General features: G+C 39.8%; 1 protein-coding gene across 3 annotated transcripts in view; it reads right to left on the bottom strand.

Annotated features, from left to right (window-relative positions):
- Positions 1-9,859: 9,859 nt before the first annotated feature.
- The window catches only part of ST8SIA4 (ST8 alpha-N-acetyl-neuraminide alpha-2,8-sialyltransferase 4), a 105,670-nt gene continuing 99,075 nt past the window's right edge, over positions 9,860-16,454 (bottom strand). The window contains exon 4 of one of the 3 annotated variants that reach the window (XM_044947224.2): positions 9,860-14,213. In XM_044947224.2, coding sequence (XP_044803159.1) covers positions 13,931-14,213 — 283 coding nt within the window. In that variant the 3' untranslated portion in view covers positions 9,860-13,930. 3 annotated transcript variants of the gene reach the window in all.

Raw genomic sequence — 16,454 nt, 5'->3', positions numbered from 1 at the left:
TATGTGTCCCTGATATATGTGCCACCTCAGTTCAGTTCAGTCGCTCAGTCATGTGTGACACTTTGCGACCCCATGAACCACAGCACGCCGGACCTCTCTATCCATCACCAACTCCCGGAGTCCACCCAAACCCATGTCCATTGAGTCAGTGATGCCATCCAGCCATCTCATCCTCTGTCATCCCCTTCTCCTCCTGCCTTCAATCTTTCCCAGCATCAGGGTCTTTTCTAATGAATCAGCTCTTACCATAAGGTGGCCAAAGTATTGCCATTTCAGCTTCAGCACCAGTCCTTCCAATGAACATCCAGGACTGATCTCCTTTAGGATGGACTGGTTGGATCTCCTTGCAGTCCAAGGGACTCTCAAGAGTCTTCTCCAACACCACAGTTCAAAAGCATCAATTCTTCTGTGCTCAGCTTTCTTCACAGTCCAACTCGCACATCCATACATGACTACTGGAAAAACCATAGCTTTGACTAGACAGACCTTTGTTGACAAAGTAATGTCTCTGCTTTTGAATATGCTATCTAGTTTGGTCATAACTTTCCTTCCAAGGAGTAAGCATCTTTTAATTTCATGGCTGCAGTCACCATCTGCAGTGATTTTGGAGCCCAGAAAAATAAAGTCAGCCACTGTTTTCACAGTTTCCCCATCTATTTCCCATGAAGTGACAGGCCTGGAAGCCATGATCTTAGTTTTCTGAATGTTGAGCTTTAAGCCAACTTTTACACTCTCCCCTTTCACTGTCATCAAGAGGCTCTTTAGTTTCTCTTCACTTTCTGCCATAAGGGTGGTGTCATCTGCATATCTGAGGTTATTGATATTTCTCCCGGCAATCTTGATTTCAGCTTGTGCTTCCTCCAGCCCAGCATTTCTCATGATGTACTCTGGATAGAAGTTAAATAAGCAGGGTGAGAATATACAGCCTTTACGTACTCCTTTTCCTATTTGGAACCAATCTGTTGTTCCATGTCCAGTTCTAACTGTTGCTTCCTGACCTGTATACAGGTTTCTCAAGAGGCAGGTCAGGTGGTCTGGTATTCCCATCACTTTCAGAATTTTCCACAGTTTATTGTGATCCACACAGAAAAGGCTTTGGCATAGTTAATAATGCAGAAATAGATGTTTTGCCACCTAGGGACCTGATTTTGATAAAATAAGTTTTCTTGGTGAAGAGTTCTACATTTTTGGAGCTGGGTTCTTCAGATGATTGTTTTGGGCTAGGTTCTCAGCTTTCTCTGACTTCAAAAGAATGTGTCTGTCTAAGCTCCCAGGGAGCCCTTTTCTTTATCATTCATAATACTTTTCAACTGCCTGTCAATTAGACATCAATCCCAGTGTCATTTAAACAACCATTTCCCCTGTACCTCTTACTGGAGTTAGTATGTTATCTCCATTCTCCAGGTGGCCAGGAGGCCCACATCAACTACTTCATCTTCTTAAAAAATACATATTTATGTATTTAGCTGTGCTGGGCCTTAGTGGTGGCATGTGGGATCTTTAGTTGCAGCATGTGGGATCTAGTTTTCTGACCAGGAATTGAACCCAGGCCCCCTGCATTGGGAAGGAGTTGTCTTCTTAGACATTGAACCACCAGTGAAGACCCCAAGTACTTCTTTTTTAAAATTTTTATTTATTTTTATTTTTTGGCCATGCCACAAGTCATACAGGATTTTAGTTCTCCAATCAGGGATCAATCCCACACCCCCTAAAGTGGGAGGGCAGAATAGTAACCAGTGGACCACCAGGGAAGTTCCATATCAATTACTTCTAATGAAGTGTTGTTTATCCCTTAGCTCACATCTATGGCCTCCTAGGGAGTTCCCTATGACCAAACAACAAAGGGAAAATTCTGGTCTGGTTCTCAGATGGGTCAGCTTACCAGTTTGATGTAAGCTGAAAACAGATACCTGCTGCACGTCCACCCAGTCTAGGTACAGTTCTACAGGTCAGTGGTGAGAAAAGACCCTCCCAGTGAGCAGAGTTGGGGGTAGTATCACTGGTCATTCGTTTTGCTGAATTGGGACCTAGACAGACAAAGATTGGAAGACAGAAGGAAGACTGGAGTATCATATGCTGAAGGATTTGGGATAAGGTACAAGGCCTGTGGATTATTGTATGTCTCACATTAATGTCTGATAGACATAAAGCCTCTGTGACAGAAGAGAATTTCAGCGGGAAAGTGGACAAGATGGCCCGCCAGTCAGCTTATTTCTCAGCCAGCACAATGTCTGTATAATGGGCTGATGGATAGATTGTCCATTAGGGCTGAGACGGAGCTATGCATGAACCCAACAATGTGGGTTCCCTCTCACTCTGGCTGTTAGCTATTGTGACCACACTGAATGATAAACTGTCAATGGCAACAACCAGAGCCCTTGGTTTGAACAATCTGACCCTCAATTTGAACAACTTGGAGGCACGTTGACAGTAGACCCTTTCAACCTCGGAGGAAGCAGCGATTTAATCTTACTAGCACTGACATAATTTTGGATGTGGATTTGCTTTCCCACATGCAGTACTTGGCCAACCTTACCGTCTAGGCTCTTACAAAATACCAAATTCATCAGAATGAGATCATAAAAATTTCTTCCTGTGAACAACACAATTTTATGGCAAATCTACTTGTCTCATTATACACCTTATCACCACAAAGGGTCAAACTAATATGATGAGGGGACCACCTCTTAACTGTTAAGTGAAATGAAAGCTCAGAGCCTCAATACCATGCATGTTTTGTCTACTGTCCTTTGCTATGTGCCTTATCTGTTAAACTAATGGCCGATATAAAGTGCTGGGTCCATCATGTCTATAATATCAGTTCCATAAGAAATATAAAGGTACCATTGGCTCTCTTCCCATTACCCTTGTCAATCCACTCGGGAAACTGTGTTTCATGTACTCACAATTTAGACTCTTTTTGATTTTTATTGGGGAAATGTTTCTTCCGGGGAACACAGTAAAGATCTCAATGAACCAGAAGCTAAAATTAACACCTTATGAAATTGGGCTGCTCATGCTAATGAGCCAGAGGTGCTGATGCTGGCAGGGTATCTACACTGATCATGACAAAGGGTCAGAGTGCATGCTGTTTGATGGGGAAGGACATGGGCATGTTTGGGACCAGGAAGATTCCCTGGGCATATCTTGGTGTTTCAGGGCCCAGAAATAAACCTGAGAGGGATATGAGAGTTGGACTATAAAGAAAGCTGAGCACAGAAGAATTGATGCTTTGAACTGTGGTGTTGGAGAAGACTCTTGAGAGTCCCTTGGACTGCAAGGAGATCCAACCAGTCCATTCTAAAGGAGACCAGTCCTGGGTGTTCATTGGAAGGACTGATGCTGAAGCTGAAACTCCAATACTTTGGCCACCTGATGCGAAGAGCTGACTCATTGGAAAAGACCCTGATGCTGGGAAAGAAGGAGGAGAAGGGGACGACAGAGGATGAGATGGTTGGATGGCATCACCGACACAGTGGACATAGGTTTGGGTGGACTCCAGGAGTTGGTGATGGACAGGGAGGCCTGGTGTGCTGCGGTTCACGGGGTCGCAAAGAGTTGGACACGACTGAGTAACTGAACTGAACTGAACTGAACTGGATAATTGCAGCCATTTAGGTCCGCCACACATTGTCAGACACAACTGAAGTGACTTAGCACAGAACACAGGTCTGCCACAGACAAGTCAGCCAAGTGCCAGACTCCTTGAAGGCTGGGTCACCCCTTTGGGCAAGAAACCCACACGAGCTGCATGAAGGAGCTCTAAGGAAGGAGATGATTAATACCAATTATGACTTGTAACTGTTTACATATGATAGAACTACAGCTGCAAAACATCTCCCCATACAAACTCTTCTGTAAAGCTTACAGCCAGCCGGCAGTTTGGAGAACTGCACGCCACTTGGGGGCATTTCTAGCATATGTTTCACCTGTGGGAGCTAGCTGAGAATTCATGTGTGCAACTCAGAAGTTCAGGGAATTTATGACTCATAAAGGAACACTCAATAGGAGACAGGATCTGATGGGTAATTGCTGCTTCTTTACATTCCTTGAATCCTGAGATCCTTACCATAAATTTCCCCAGATAGTCCAAGTGGGATTACACACTCAGTATTCACAGAAGTCAATTTGAAAACATATCTTTTATATAGGCTTTTATTTTCTCCTTTATTGTTACACTTTCCCCACTTCTTAGCCCATTCAATATGCTGCTGCTGCTGCTGCTGCTGCTGCTGCTAAGTCGCTTCAGTCATGTCTGACTCTGTGCGACCCCATAGACGTCAGCCCACCAGGCTCCGCCGTCCCTGGGATTCTCCAGGCAAGAACACTGGAGGGGTTGCCATTTCCTTCTCCAATATGGTATGTGGGTGTTTTTCACTCAGTCGTGTCTGACTCTTTGCAACCCCATGGACTGTAGCCCATCAGGGTCCTCTGTCCATGGGATTCTCCAGGCAAGAATACTGGAGTGGGTGGCCATTCCCTTCTCCAGGAGCATCTTCCTGACCCAGGGAAAGAACCTGAGTCTCCTGAATTGTAGGCAGATTCTTTATCATCTGAGCCACTAGGAAACCAAATATAATAGACTAGGTGGCTATAATAGAATAGAAACCAAATATAATAAACAACAAGCATTTGTTTCTCACGGTTCTAGAGACTGGGAAGACTAGATTCAAATCACTAGCAGACTGGTGTTGTGGTAAGGGCCTGCTTCCTGGTTCAAAGACAGACGTCTCCTTGCTGTGTCCTCATACGAAGCTGAGATGGAGAGCTCCCCAGTGTTCCCCCTATCAGGGCACTAATCTCTTTCATGAGTAATCCACCCTCCTGACCTAATTACCTCCCAGAGGTCCTCCAAATACTGTGACACTGGGGACTGAGTTTCAACACAGGAATTTTGGAGGGATACAAATACTGAGTCTATGGTACCCTGGTTTCACACTTCTGCTTCTTGGGAGCATTTGTCCATTTGACTATTTGTACTAAAATCTCTTTGAGCTATGTTTTTAAAAGAACCTAGGCTGAGATGGTAAAGCATCTGCCTACAATGCAGGAGCCTTGGGTTCCATCCCTGGCTTGGGAAGATCCCCTGGAGGAGGAAATGGCAACCCACTCTGGTACTATTGCCTGGAAAATCCCATGGATGGAAGAGTGTGGTAGGCTACAGTCCATGGGGTCACAAAGAGTCACTTTCTTTCTTTCTGTACTGTGAATATGACATACATGTGCACATTTTTCTATGAATAGAGTCCTTAATTTTATTTTCTCTGCATGTCCATACATCTGTTTTACAAAGCATCGGAATAGATAGGATCTCTAAAGGTGGCTCAGATGGTAAAACGTCTGGCTGCAATGCAGGAGACCAGGGTTTGATCCCTGGGTTGGGAAGATACCCTGGAGAAGGAAATGGCAACCCACTACAGTATTCTTGCCTGGAAAATCCTATGGATGGAGCCTGGTAGGCTACAGTCCATGGGATCGCGAAGAGTCGGACACAACTGAGCGACTTCACTGAATGGGTAGAGATTAAAGAAGACAAGAAAAATCCTACCTGGTGGATGAGCTGATCACGGCCCAGGGCTACGAGAAGTCACTCAGGGCGATTTTCGAAGATGCTGGTTATCTGAAGACATCAGAACCAAGTGAAGCGGTGCAGCAGGAAGATACAGAGTTTTAATTAAAAAAAAAATTAAAACTCTGATCTTTATTTTGTCTAAAAATTCATTACTTGGAAGTAAGTACAAGATGCTTTCTTTCATGTGCCATTCTTTCAAGCTGGAAACAAAGTAAATATTGAAACAGACATTTGGAAGTGGAGGCTTTTGTGTGGTGGATAATTTCAAAAGGTCTGTGGCTACTTGGTCTTGGTAGTAAGTGCTTGTTTTAGGATGAATTTAAGCTTTATTTAGGTTCGTCTAGTCAAGGCTATGGTTTTTCCTGTGGTCATGTATGGATGTGAGAGTTGGACTGTGAAGAAAGCTGAGCGCCAAAGAATTGATGCTTTTGAACTGTGGTGTTGGAGAAGACTCATGAGAGTCCCTTGGACTGCAAGGAGATCCAACCAGTCCATTCTGAAGGAGATCAGCCCTGGGATTTCTTTGGAAGGAATGATGCTAAAGCTGAAACTCCAGTATTTTGGCCACCTCATGCAAAGAGTTGACTCATTGGAAAAGACTCTGATGCTGGGAGGGATTGGGGGCAGGAGAAGAAGGGGACAACAGGATGAGATGGCTGGATGGCATCACTGACTCGATGGACGTGAGTCTGAGTGAACTCTGGGAGTTTGTGATGGACAGGGAGGCCTGGTGTGCTACGATTCATGGGGTCGAAAAGTCGGACACGACTGAGCAACTGATATGATCTGACCTGATAAGCTTTATTTAAACTTGTAATTCAACAATGATTCTGGGGAAATATGGTCAGGAGCTGGGGTGGAAAGTAATTTCCATGAGCAGGGACTGTTGACTGTTGCAGTTTCTTAGGGTAATAGTTTCTCAAACTGGCTAGATTACAAACAAAAACAAACAAAATCCACAGCTGGATTCTGTTCTTTGGATCATCTGTGTTAATGGCTATAGCTTGTCTTGATTTGACCACCTGATTACAAATCACACTCAAAGTAGCCTGTGTCCTCTTCTGGCCCCCGCTATGTTCCCCTAACTCTCTGGGCACTCTAGGAATAGGAATCCTTGCTACTAAAGGATATGATTATTTATTTTCATGTTTGTTTCTTTTATGTAAATTTTGATAACCACGAGGAAAGGTATTCCTCATGTTTCATGGAGTGCCTAGTAGGGAGTATTACTTTATAAATGTTGAATAAATGTAACTATTTTATAAGATAAATTCTTTTTAGACAATACTTGCATATTTTATATAATACTTACAAAGACAGACATATTAACAGAGTTTATAAACTCACATAAGAAAATATGCCATCAGGGTCTGTAGAATTAAATAGAATTACCCCATAAATTATATGCCTATGTATTGATAAAAAAAAAAAGTAGGACTGAGAACCAGGAATACAGATGATTATTCTAACAACTCACAAGAACACTAACAATTATAAGGATGTCCATAGAAAAGCAGAAAGTATACCTACTTTTCTTTTGCTAAGCCTACATTTGACCTTTGAGAGCTCAGCAAATAGGATCTTTCTAAAAGCCTGTATTTTAAAAAAGAAAACTCTTGACTTATTAGGAGAGTCTTCAGAAACGTTTCTTCATATATGCACGTGGTAAATATCACACATTGAATCCTGCACCTCCCCTGTGATTCTTCTGTACCTGAGAGACAAATGATCTATTTGGACACAATGACCTTATGCCCAATCGTGGAGATCAACGCGCGTGGAAGCCGAAGCAGAACAGCTCTGGTGGAGGTGCTCTTTCCTGGAAACATCTGCTGCCAGCGGAGTGTTTACATTTTGGCAGCCCCGGCAGATGGGTTCTCAGGCAGCCCATCTGTGCGTGGATGGAGGCTGGAGTGACGGAAGCGGTGCAGGACAGATAGCAGAGAGGCCGCTTACTGCAACACGCTGAGTGGTTCTAGAAAACGCAAATTAGCACCTCATTACAGGCTTTTTCTCTTCCTGTGCTATTAATGCTAACTTATTTGTGTGTTGTCTGGAATGAGTCATAAAGTTTAGGTTTGGGACTGCTCTTAGGAGTGTAGTCATGGTATGATTATTATTATAGAAGAGAGAAAAGCTGTTAGTAAAATTTAATATAAAGAGTGTAGAGAATAAATATATGTTTAAAATATTTTCCTATTTGAAAATATTCTTCAAAACTACTTTACCCTATGGGAAAAGAAAAAACACTGAGTAAAGGAAGCATCGACCTTTCTAACCGAAGCTCTTATCTGTTCTCTCTGTACTGGTATTTATATTCAGAAGTGTTATCCAAAACGCTGTTCTAAACAACATAATTTCATATTTAATAGGATTTTTATACAAATTATGTATGACTTTTAAACAACAGAAATTTCTTCCTTTATTGCAAGATTTCGCTGATCTTTTCCTATGTTAATATATTTTCTGAATCTGCAAGGAAGAGACATACAGAGTTGTCATCCACCGAGCATATTTTTGTCGTGCGAGTCCTGGACCAGTGTTTGCTTGTGTTTACTTGAGAAATTCCACGTTGGAGTCAGAAATCAGAAATCTGGAAGCAAAAATATTTTTAACAGATGCTTACATTAGCATTTCATAATTTGTTGATTGAGATTTCAGAAATTCAGCACCTGCATGACTGAAATCTATCTTTTAGGAACAGACTGAACAATGCTGATATTCTTCTATCTGAGATCTTTTTAGTTTTTGCTTTTATGGGCTCGTGCATGATGAAGCCAGTATATAGGGGAAATCATTAAACTGCTCCTTAATTTGGAGACTAGGTTACTTCCATTCTCAGGAAAAGAAAGAAACTAATAAAAAAAATCAATATAAAATGGATGAACCTAGTCATTCGCAGAGTTTCAACCTCAAGATATTTATGTAAATATTTAGTGCTAAATTGTTAATGGAGAGGAAATACTCATTCAATCAAAATGTTTGTATAGAAATCTCATAATTAGACTTTAAAGGCAGTGCCATATATTTTGTGATACATAAAGTCAGATTCTAACATAAGAGTAATCCAGCTTCCATGAAAAAATATAGGAAGCAAGAATTAACAGTATTTATGGAGAACCATACAGGAGATACTGCCCTGGAAGGTGCAGCTCGGTCATTAGAGATGATCATTCCTTTTTCACTTATTAGACTGCTCCCAAGTCTAAATTATGATGCTGCCTATATGACCCTGCCTACAGTCCACAAAGAGTCGGACATGACTGAGTGACTGAACTGAATTGATAGACTTACCTCAGCTTTTAATCTATGCTCACTAAATAACGACTTAACTTGCAAACTGAGTTTCCAAGGGAACTTCTTGCCAGTTATTGGCAAGTATTGCCATCAGTATTGGCATCAAAACCTGATGGTTAAGAAAATGTACACTGAAGTCAGACAGACTACTTGAATTCAAATCCTTGTTTTCTCATTTCTGGGCTTTGTGACCTTTAGCGAATCACATAATCTCACATCTATAAAAATGGGATATTGCAGCTCACATCTCATGGGCGCATGTTGAGGTCTGATTATATCCAAAGAATAAACAGGGATTGCCCACTGTATATGGATCTTTGAAAGAAAAAAATTATGCAAATACAAACAAGATTGATATTCACCAACCCTTGTTCATGGTTCACTGTTGGTCTCCAGCAAATATTTTAAAATTACAGAAGGTAAAAAGTGACCTCATGAAACTAAAGTTAATAATTTCTGGAGAAAATAATGCAGTCAGAAAACAGAATAGTCAGTTCTAGAAAGCCATGAAAGCTTTAAAAATGTGGTTTTTAGGATCATCCTTTGGAAGTTGAGATGCAAACAAGAGCAAGTGGGTGTAATAGTGTTTGCAATCACAAGTCACAGGGCAGCCATAAGAACGCGTAAGGAGCCACTGGCTTCTTCAGCCATGAAGCTGGAGTGACTCACTGACAGCAGTCACTGGGAATACAAATCGGATATAAACGACTGTAGCTTATGTAACACTCTATCCCCTCAACTACAAACACAATGCACCACACACACACACACAAACTGTTCAGGATTCCCGGATGTCCATGAGAGTGTTGATATTGTCCATATCGCTCCGTATACACTTTAAAGAAATGACTGGCTAAATTGCAAATAGCTGGGGCTAACGGGGAGGGAAAACAGGAACCCTATGTAAAGCTTGTTAAAGCTGGTATCACCCACCTTATGTTGACGTGCAAAGCGGAACAGACCTCGTAGATATAAGAGATAAGAGAAACATGAAAAAAAATGGGGTTTAATTTATTTTACAGTTTTACAAATGATAAAACAATAACACCTGATTGCTATACATAAACAAAAGGGAAACAGTGTTGAACAGAATGAACTGGACAGAATAAACCTCATCTTTCAATTCCACAGATGATATAAGAAACACTCAGTAGCAATTATTCTATGCAGCAATACTATCTCTGTAAACTCTTTTTTTTTCCCCCTGCTATATACATTTGTAACTCTTGTGCTTTTGCCTACACAAAGAAACAGTAATTATTAAAAGGTGCTACTTAAATGCAGAGACAATGGTTCTGGAGCCACAATCTGAAAATTGCAATTCAAATACATTGCCAGCTTGAAGACTTTTTTTTTTTTTTTAATTTTTTTAAAGATTTGGATATACTAGACCCTCATTGTAACTCTAGGTATGAACAACATAGAATTCAGTTACAAAGTAGATCCCTTTAAAGCAGGTTAGCAACTGAAGTTTCAAAAGAACTTCTTTATTCTAAAGAGGTCTTATCTCCAGAGTGCTTCCCAGCGCAAACCCTGAAGACATGAGCGTAACACAAATCTAGTGTGTGTATATTACAGAATCAGTGTGTATACACACAGACACACATATATAACATTGTATATATGCATCACACATGTCTATTTGTACTATGTAGATATATCTATAGCACATATATAATAAAATATCTATTTCTAGGTGGGCTTTATTTGGATTTTCTTTCATCAGATAGGAACGATAACCCTCTCTCACTCAACTTGTCAAACATTGGTATATTGATCATGTCTGATGGGGAAACTCTCAAACTGGTAGAGGTCACAACTAACTACACATAACTCTTCCTATACCCCTTCCACAATTATGGATACTCCCAACAATAACCACATAAAACAACTCTTTTATGAACCAAACACCACACTGTGGTATTATGACTAACTGGCTCAATCAGAAATAAATTACTTTGTTCACCCTCTTCCTGCGTAGTAGCTTAACAACTAGTTGGTATGTACACTACCTACAGCGTTATTTAAATAAATTGCTTCTGTAAGCATATATGTAGAAATTCCCATTAGCAACTGATATACATTTCATATGATATACAATACATAAACACATTTGAATGCCCAGCACCTTCTTTCAGACAGAAAAACTTTCAGTCTCATTTCATCAGTCCTGTGGGCTCAATCATCAGATCTGCCCAGAAAAATCTGTTACTGATTTATTATTTTTTATTCCAGCAACTTAATATTAAGTATAGAACAGGCTGGGTAATAATGATGAAATGTTTCCATGGCCTCTTCATGTCAACAGCACAGTAACAACCATGTTCTCAAAGGGACAGGAGTGTTTCACACTCAGCTGCCTGAGTATTGCCAGGTACAGGTTTAAATCATGAAAAGGAAATAAAATATTAAAGCTGTGAACATAGTCTCAGAAGAAAAAAAAACAAACACAAATATTTCAAGTATGTACTTATAATTTGATTTCATCATGATCGCTTTTGCCCCCTGATTCGTTAGATCTGAATTCTTTTTCTTATTCTTGCTATCAGCCTTCAGTAATCTCCCTGCCCCACCCCTGTAAGAAGGCCATAGTGGATGGTGAAGGCAGAGGGGAGATGGAAAGCACTACAATAGGGAATGGATTGGTCTTGTACAGTTTGTCTTCTTTGAACACTAAACGCCTTTAACTAAATTCATTCTTGAGTATTGAAAGTTCCCTGAGATGAACAAAAGTAGTCTCAGTCGATACTGAAGCCCTTTTTAGATGCTGAGAATTTTCAGAACTGGGCAACGTATTTAGAGAACATAAAGCATAGGGTAACAAAGCAATGTGAAGCTAAAAAGGCACTACTCAATGCATTTATGAGATGAACATCAATGCACGGAACAGTGAATGTCTCGGATGCTTTTGCTGTGGCCTTAAAATTGTCTAAACACATTTGTTGAAAGCGCAGACAAAATGGCAAGGTACCTTGATGCTGCTTTTTACCTTCAATGAGTTCTGAGATGTATCTTATCTATAAGAACTGACTTGTGATTTCAAAATGTTTATTACATTTAAATTAAAGACTACTCAAACAGCTTGTCTGCAAGTCCAAATTAAGTAATTGCCTACTTTTGATTGGTTGGGTAAATCAGACTTTTCAAGTTTACATTCAAAATATGGACCTAATCCTTAAAAAACTTCCCAATAATAAGAGGTTCAGTGATAAAAGTACATCATATTCTATCCATTTTTGGCTATGTATCTCTTTTGTGGATTCTATTTTGTTTTATTTGAGACACATAAGTTTTCAGAAAATATAATCTTCTATACCCCAAGGTTCTATCATATTTCTAAAAAGAATACCACATATTATTAATATATTGAGAACTGTATTACTATGAATATCCTTTTTCTTGATAACATATATATATATATATGTGTGTATATTCTTTATGCTATTTATTCTTTTTCAGGCCTTCTTCGCCAAGAAACAAAACATATATATTCCTCATGCTATTTCTTCTTTTCGCAGATTGCCTTCCCTAAGAAACAAGAAGTAACCTATGTTGTTTCAGGCCAAGAGTAGAAGTGGGAACGAAGCACTTCTGCTTTCTAAAGAAACAATTTACCGTCAGAATTACCTACCAGCGTAGTAATTACCAGAAATTGGCCTGTTGGTCAATTCTGTTATATGTTAAAAATTTCAAAAATCACTTTATTAATAATTTCATGTGCTCCTCTGGAACCACAATAATGTGATAATGTGAATAAATTTAACTATAGAAAAAATATTGGTCAATTTAATTAATCTGAAGTTCAAAATACTGACATACAGTCTCATTGTTAAACCTCTTAAAATTATCTCTGTGATGAAAACAGCACTCTATTAATCATATTATTTCTGAACTAAGAAATTTTAACAGTCATCTACAGAGCAAGTCAATGTTTCTATCTGAATTAACAAGTGGGATATCAAAGAACTGGAAGTCACATTTCAGCCCTACCAGTCAAACATTTACTCTAACGGGCAAAATGCTTCCAGAAAATCATTATGAAATGTAAAAGCTGTGGAATCTTCCTTCAAACAAAAATGAAGGTTGAGTTTGGAAAATTTAAAATACCTAGAGACAATTTTCACATTAGTAGCCTCGTAATATACTAATATGTTATTTTCATGAAAGGAGACTGGTTTCTCATGTAGACACATCAGTATAATCTTTGGTACCAAAAGTAATTTTTTTTTTTCCTGCTAATTTTACCATCTCAGATGACACAGAGTTTGTCTTTCCTTTAGGGTGGCTCGAGATTACTGAGTGAAACAGTTTAGCTGGTACCTTCTACACCACTGGGAAAAAATTGGGAGGTTTACAGTTGTGCACAATAAAACTTTTTTTTTACAAAGTTATTGTGTGATAACTGTTTAAAAATATAAGAACTTTAAAAACGATCACTTAAAGGTCATTTATCTCATTCATATTTATCTCAGAAAGGATTTCAAAGCACCCCTATACCCTCAAAAAAAAGAGACTCCAGAAGGCAAACAAGAACAGAAACAAAACATAAAGTTTGTCATGATCAGACTCAGAGTCCTGACTGAAGGCATTTACTTGAGTTGTTTAACCTTACAGATTTCACTGCTCAAACTGTTTCCATCTTGATTTCTGCTGACAGGACAGTTCAGTTTCCCCAAGGGCTGAGTTGTGTTCCTGGGTTCCTCTTCTCATGTGCTTGGCGTTGCAGTGGCAACCCAACAGTGATGAACATTTTTGCTTCGTTAACTAATGACGAGTGCATTGCTGGATCTTGTAAACACTACTGATTATACATTCAAACTGTGTTCTGAGTGGAAGTGGCACTTACTAGGACCCTTGAAGTCAAAATACTTAATTTTTAGAGCACTTTGCAGGTATTTCATCAGCTGGTAGTAGATTTCTCATGAATGTTCTTTAATCACCTTTCAGGTAAGTGGTGGATGCTGCAACCCAGTCTTGTATTGGATCCTGTTTTTCAAATCTTAGGAAGCATCTTCAGAAAAGAACTGCATATTCAGTCTGCTTGTATGTTTCAGGTGTGCTTTATTGCTTTACGCACTTTCCTGTTGTCAATTTCAGAGCTCCTCTATTATGTAGCACATTTAATGTTTTGAATTCTAATGGCATCCTATGAGGACTTGCATTGGAAAAGTACCTATATTTTAAGTCATCATAGTAATGATATTTGACAGCTTTCCCATTCAAATCCTTAGGGAATGGCCAGAATCCATACAGGTGAATCTCATCACAGAATCTCGTGGCAAGTGTATACATGAGTAGACCTGTGCTGGGTCTTTTGATGGGAACTTTGTTTGTCAGCCAGTAACTGGGAAGAAAAAACATACACACAAGAGAAGAATTTAGAGAAGCATTCAATATAACCTATAGCAAGCATACTATGTATAAAGTAAATGAAATGTGAAAAGTAACTGTATAAGTGACATTAAAAAATTGCTGAAGGAATAATATATTTCTCATGCATTTAGAAAATTGAATGCATTTATTTTATCTTTCTTATCCTTTATTTTCTTGCTCATTTCAAGGTCACATGAATAGCCAAGGGACCTAGAAGGTGAGTAAATATTACCGTGGAATCTTATATTAAAAAGAACTACAAGAAAACATTTATAGAACCGGCAGAATAGAATCTTCTCAGAAAGGGCTAAATATGACTGCAAAAGGCACAGTAATTGGGCAGTGATTAAGCAATTTTCTCAGAAAAAGAGGACTTGAAACTATGCCTACAAGTTTCCAAAATCTTTCACATTTCAATTAAAAATCCAAACATAAATGCTTTGCCTGTACTGCCGGGGTCCAGCCCCGGCTGATCAAGGGAGTTCGAAGCGGCGACAGCGTCCGTGAGGATCAGGATACAATAGCTTCAATTAGATATTAATTAGAGATGTTAACAGTAATAGAATGAGTATAGCTCAGCAGGAAAATTCAGTGGAGAAAAGAGGCCTGAGTAGCTTGGTTTACGCGGGAGACCAATAAAACTTCAAGACAAGAAGTTTGTACCACTTACATAGGCCGCAGGCGTCCTTCCGTTCTCCCGAAGGAGAGGAGACACTGAGGCCTCCCCGGTCGGATCTTAGAAGCCCAGGCATAATTAGTAAGCATGGCGGGTTCCACGTTCCAGATGGAGACTCAGCCAGAGTTTGAGAGCGAGCGACATGGGGAGACCAGTCTTTCCAGGAACTGATCCCAATTCTTTATTTTCCAGAGTCTGTTTTTATACACTGAGATGTTATACAAAAGTCACATGGGGACAGCAGTCCTGACTTTTATTAAAGTCAGGTGCTTCATACACATGTTTACAGAGGTCTTAGGGGTGTTACATCATCTTCTGGCCAGGGGGGCCTGCTGACAATTTATGACCCTCTCCTTGTGACAGCGGTCAGTCAACCAGGACACTTATTTCTCCAGGGGTGATTATTCTTAAAACAGACGCCACCCAAATAAAGTTACATTCCTATAGGGTGAGGGTGTAGTGGGTTTTAGTTAAGAAAAGAATTTACTTAGCTTAAGGCCTAACGTGATTTATATCAAAGGTTAATACTTATTTCTTCTATATATTCATTAATGTGTGTAAGGGCAGGGGATGTGTAGACTTAGCAACAAACATTGGCTCAACAAATGAAAAACCTTTCACCAATACAATTTCTAATCAGCCCATTATACTTATACTAATAGCTTTCTAACTTTTCTAAGGAACCTGTTTTTAGAAGGTTTAAAGCATCTCGTGCCTCTCACGGTTGAGAGGCTGTGAGCAATCACATGTGGCCGGACAAGCCTGTCAGGCAGGCTAGAGAACCTTCAGAGGAGTTTGTAGGTTAAAACACTCTTGTCACACCCAGGAGTTTTTATTAACTAGAGCTCTAAGTTAACTCCTTCTCCGAAAGAGGTGGTGGGGGACAGCCCCCTGTAAAGTCAGAGGTGTAGGTGAGAGCACAAAGTAGTAAAGTAGGCAGGCTCTGGTTATGGGGGTAGATGCTCGAGGATTTCCAGGGGGACTCCTGAGGCTCAATCCCACCTTTGCATATGTCGAGCCTCCTTACTCATGACCTTTGCCACTGGCGGAGTGCCTCGCGCTGGCCCCCAACACTGTACTATACTGACTTATTCAACTCCAATTTCTAAGTCACATTTTACTAAAGCTAATTAAGAATACTGCCTCAACCCACAGAAGAACAAAAACATAGCACAAGTAACAAATATTTGTAAATCGTTCACGGCTTATGCTGTAATTTGATAGAAAAATATTTTTCAATGCTGGTAAGTATTTTATACTATTCTTTTAAAAAGGCAATAGAATACTCCAAAATGTTTGATCCACCTTTGTTTCCAAGCTTTGTTCACCTGAATAGCGTGCACACTCGCAAGTTAATCACCACCTCAAACAGGAAAGGAGGCGTCCCAGCCCTCTCGCCACAGTCATGATCTTATATGGGGTCAGCTAAAGTTAAGGAAGAGTGTGGATTTTCTTTGATATAAAAAGTTGTCTACACTGCCAGAGAACTCCTAATCCCAAGGACTATTAATCAGTGAGAACTTCCAGGAAGGACTA

Source organism: Bubalus bubalis, chromosome 9, assembly GCF_019923935.1.
Source record: "Bubalus bubalis isolate 160015118507 breed Murrah chromosome 9, NDDB_SH_1, whole genome shotgun sequence".
NCBI classification, from domain to species: Eukaryota; Metazoa; Chordata; class Mammalia; order Artiodactyla; family Bovidae; genus Bubalus; species Bubalus bubalis.
This window is presented reverse-complemented; position numbering and strand designations above follow the sequence as displayed.